Raw genomic sequence first — 4,844 nt, 5'->3', positions numbered from 1 at the left:
GCCCCCTCCTCCTCCCCCCCCCCCCCCACCATCCTGGCTGTGCAAGCGGCAGTAGGGCAGAGCCCCCGTTCTCAGCGCTGCCATACCCACATCCCGCTCCCCACTGCCCTGGCTGGGCAAGCGGCAACAAGGCATAGCCCACTGCTTGCCCAGCCAGGTGGGGAGTGGGTGGGATGCAGGTGCAGCAGTGCTGGGAGCAGGGGCTCTGCCCTGCTGCCGCTTGCACCCTTCCTCCCAAAGCAAACCATACCCGCATTGCAGCCCCCCGACCCCCGCCCTGGCTGGGTAAGTGGCAGCAGGATAGAGGCCCCACTCCCAGCACTGCTGTGCCCACATCCTGCACCCCCCCACTCCACCTGAGCTAGTGGCAGCAGTGCCCACCCTCTGCGGGCCCCCCCCACTCCATCTGGACAAGCACTGGCAGCACCCACATCCCATACCCCTCTGCCCTGGTTGGACAAGCGACAGCAGCATCTGCATCCCACACCCCTCTGCCCCAGCTGGGCAAATAGCAAGCTGTGCCCTGCTGCCGCTTGCCTAGCCAGGGTGATGGAGTACGGGATGCAGGTGCAGCAGTGCTGATAGCGGGGGCTCTGCCCTGCTGCCACTTGCCCAGCCCAGGCGGGGCGGGGGGGTGGTGTGATGCTGGCGCAGCTCGCTCCGGGTGGAAGAGGGCAAGTGGCAGCAGGGCAGAGCCTCCGCTCCCAGTGCAGCCACACCTGCATCCCACGCCCCTCTACCCCACTGGGTGTTTGTTCACATTAGAACACCCAGTTACAATTTATGTTCCCAGGTTTCTGCATTGGGGGTTCAAAAATGATATAGAAGAACTTGAGAAGGTACAAAGGAAAGCAACGTGGATGACTAGTGGTATCGAGATGTAACAAAACTAGCTGTGCCAGGTGGTAGCCTGCCTGAACTCCAACTCTCCCATACCACCTGCCATGGAAGCTCTTCCATGTCTCCTCTGCCATGCCTTGATGGAATAACTATTTCTATAGGAGGTATCCTGAGCCTTGGAGTAGTAATGTCCTTTTGGGTCACCTTTGCTCCATCCTTTGTATTTATCTAGACCTCAGCCCTCTTGGTCTTGGCCTACTTCCTCTGGCTGCTACCTTCAGCCATAGGCCTCTTTTCTGGGCTCAGCTTCTAAGCAGCAGCAGCTGCATGGCTAAGGCTTGAAGCCCCACAGTCTAGGTTCCAGACTCCCGGGCCCCCAAGAACATGAGCTTAGATCTTCCCCCTTCTGGGTCCACTCAAGGAAAAAACACTGCCCCTAGAGTCTCCCTTCCTGTACCTATAGGCATTGCCCTGACCCACCTGGGAGCTCTGCCTCCTTCCCAGCCAGAGCTACAGTGCCCCCTTTAGAGGACTAGAGTGCCCCTCCCTTTCCAACTAGCAAGACTTATTACCCAGCCCAAGTACAGGGCTTGCTCATTCCCTGCAGCCCTGCCAACTGCCTGCCCTTTGGCTGAAATCTTTTCTTAGTCCACCCCCTCAGGACAATGTTACTGGCCACCACAGGAACCTTGCCTCTTCCCCCTTTCACTGCTTGCCAGCCACGGCTTCTCCCTAATGGTCCTTGCAGCTGTCTTTTCCTCCCTTGAGTGCTCAACCCTCTGAGCCACAAAAACCCCACTCTTAAAATGCTGTTGCCAGTCCTGCTTGGTTTCTATATGAGGAGAAACTAAAGAGGCTGGGCCTATTCAATTTTAAAAAGAGATACTTGAGAGGGGACATGGTCGGGATTTACAAAATACTAAATGATGAAAAGAAAGTAAATAGGAATTTATTAGTTACTCTCTCTCAATACAAGAACTAGAGGTCACAAAATGAAACTTGCTGAAGTCAATAAAAAGATAGGGTATGTTTGATAAAATGAAAAAAAAGATTGAGTTGCAGCTGAACAAGGAGAATTTTCTGTTTGTTGAACTCTGGGATAAACAATATAATAAGAGATTTCTTTATGTAAGATGAAATGAGCATAGTGACATTTAAATAAAGATATAATATGCTGTTTTTGTTTTAGGTTCATATCAAAGAGTGTCATGCCAAGAAATGCATCTGACAGATGAGATTTATGATCACATTTATACAGTGCATGAAGGTTTAATTAATGTTTTTTATTGATACACATCTTATGTTTTTATTGTTTTTCCCAAGGTAGCTCACCCTGCATGAGGAACTCTCCATCTGGGAAAGAATGAAGAATATGCAGAAATACTGATAACACAGCCAGAGTGACAGCTGCATACTTGCCGTAGTAATCCATAATTCTTCTGCAAATACAGACAAAAAACAGGATTAATGTGACTTGCTTGCTTTATTGTCATTGCATACAGTATTGGCTACAGAGACAACTTAGAAGCGTGATTAGAAACTGCAAATGCAGTGCATTAATGTTCTTTCTACAGCCTTTTTGGAATAAGAATAATAATGAAGCAAAAGCAACAACAATAATACATTATATGACTAATATATTAATATACTTTTAAGTATGGTAATGTAGCTAGAGCACATATAATATAAAATATATTATTGTCTGATATTTTTAGTAGGTTAAGGGAAGCCAGCAAATGGCAATGGAAGGAAAAAAGAAGAAGCAAAAGCTACTGTCCAAGAAAAGAAACCTGTTCATGATTTTCAAGTAAAATAATGGTATAATTAGTGTATAAACTCTCAGGCTGAGATACAGATCCTCGCCCCTTCTCCAGTCTCTTTACAAAGGGCCAGATCATCCTAGAGGGACCCTAAAAACTCTGTGTCCAACTGAGAAAGTGTTCCCCTAGTACCCTGTCACAAGTCCAGGCATAGGTGGCATTCTGGCTATGAGGTTTGGAGCATGTTGGGGAGGTGGGAGTGATGCAGTGCACAGACAGAGCACATATAGCAGAAACGGGAGGTATGTGGCCCCGTCAGGCAGCATAGGGATGTTTCCATCACTTCAAAAGCCCCCCACGATATCCACATTATACTGGAGATCTCTTCATCTGCTCCATCCCTCCTCCATCCCCCTCTGTGTTCAAGAGTTGTCTGGACAAGCACCTTATTTGAGCTCGTTTGAGCCCAATTACCTCCTGTCCATGGCAGGGGACTGGACTTAATGATCTTACAGGTCCCTTCCAGTCCTACTATTCTATTATTCTTTCTTGAACAACCCAGGAACAGGAGGGCAGTTGAAAGCAGCCATAGCCTGCTCTCCCTAGGCCATGAGTTATGTTAGAAGTGTAGCACAGACTGTCCCTCCAAATGTGTTGCTTATCTTTTTTTTTTTTTAAATAAAGCCTTCACAAAGCAAAAAAATGAAGCCTCAGTTCTCTTTCTATCCTAACTTCAAGTCTGCTGTGCTAGTAAGGGTTATAAATGGAAGCAGCAAAACACTTTTTTTTACTGCAGAGTTTCCTGGATCATCCTCCAAAGCATCTTGTCTGGCTACCATTATATTTTACATGGGCAAAAGTGGACCATGGGTTTAATCCAATACAGCAATTTCTATGTTCATGTGACAAAATCCAGAAGAATGTTTTCTTGCTGAAAGTCAGAAGAGATCGGAGCTGGGTCCATCTGAAATGTGTGAGCCTCACACATTTCTTCAAATATCAGGAGCATTGAACATTAGGTGAACTAATGATGAGAGTTAAAATTGGAACTCTGTTAATCAGAATTGTTGGTTCATAATTTAGAATATGGATCATTTTAGCCATTGTATATCAGCTGTTCTTTTAAACCAGGAATGGGTAAAATATGGCCTTCAAGCTGGATCCGGTCTGCCGGGCCATTCTATTCAGCCTGCAGGGTCCCTCCAAAGACCGATTACTACTGGCCCGTGGCTGCCCCTCTAAAAGCTGACAGGAGGCACGGGTTTTCAGAGGTCACATGCCATCAGACTGGGCAGGCTGTGTGCCTCCATGTCTGTGGGGCTCCCGGCACTCCAGCTGGGACCTCCACGTGGAGGCACCAAGCATGATGCCACATGACTCAACAGCTGATGAGTGAGGAGGGGAGCTCCTGCCTACAGTGCCAGGAGCCCCAAATGCAGGCACGGAGTCAGCCCAGCCTGGCCCGGTGGCAAGAGCTCCCAGCTGTTGTGCCAGGAGCCCCATGTGCTGGCACAGAGCAAGCCTGGCTGGCCCAATGGTATGCAGCTCCCAGAAGGAGTGCCAGGAGGTGCACGTGGCAGCACAGAGCCCATCCAGCTCAATGGCACATGGACTGGGAGCCACGGGAAGTCACATAGCATTGGGCTGGCTGGGCTGGCTCCATGCCACATTGTGTAGCTTCTAGCACTGCAGCCAGGAGCATGCGCCACCAGGCCAGGTCAGGCTGGCTGCATGCCTCTATATGGTGCTCCCAGCATTGCAGGTGGGAGCTGCACACAATTGGGCTGGACTGGGCTGGCTCTGTGCCTCCATATGCGGCTCCCTGCTGGACTCCCAGGATTCAGTCAGAACTGCACACCACCAAGGGGTTCTGCCTGCCATGGGCCATGAGCATCCTGAGGGCCCGCCACCTGTTGTTGCTACTGCCTCTGGTGCTTGAGGCTATGCACCACTAGTGAGAGGCATGTGGTGGAGGGGCCCACACCCACCTACAAACCCCCCACACACACCCACACATTCCCATATCCCCTGCAGACCCTACAAATACCTGCACACACCCACTCCCTCCCCACAAAACTCATCCCCATCCCCATCCCCTATCACCCCCCACACCCGCCCTTCCCCAATGCAAGCAGGCACCCACCCCCATCCACACACCCTTGCCATACACACACACACACACAAACTTAACTGCATCCAGCTGCCAGGCCTGATCCCACAAACCTGCCTGGCTGTACGCTGGCC

At 50.1% G+C, this 4,844-nt stretch overlaps 1 protein-coding gene across 2 annotated transcripts in view; it reads right to left on the bottom strand.

The window, feature by feature from the left end:
• Window positions 1-4,844, bottom strand: part of CGA (glycoprotein hormones, alpha polypeptide) — a 24,234-nt gene that overhangs the window by 3,662 nt on the left and 15,728 nt on the right. The window contains exon 2 of one of the 2 annotated variants that reach the window (XM_019520378.1): window positions 2,173-2,279. In XM_019520378.1, the coding sequence (XP_019375923.1) occupies window positions 2,173-2,272 (100 nt within the window). In that variant the 5' untranslated portion in view covers window positions 2,273-2,279. Of the gene's footprint in view, window positions 1-2,172; window positions 2,402-4,844 lie in introns of those variants that run through there. The other variant, XM_019520379.1, reaches the window with a different exon arrangement.

This window comes from Gavialis gangeticus, unplaced genomic scaffold (genome assembly GCF_001723915.1).
Source record: "Gavialis gangeticus isolate Ggan-Ray unplaced genomic scaffold, GavGan_comp1, whole genome shotgun sequence".
Lineage (NCBI taxonomy): Eukaryota > Metazoa > Chordata > Crocodylia > Gavialidae > Gavialis > Gavialis gangeticus.
Note: the sequence above shows the minus strand (reverse complement) of the source record. Positions and strands in the feature narration are given on the sequence as shown.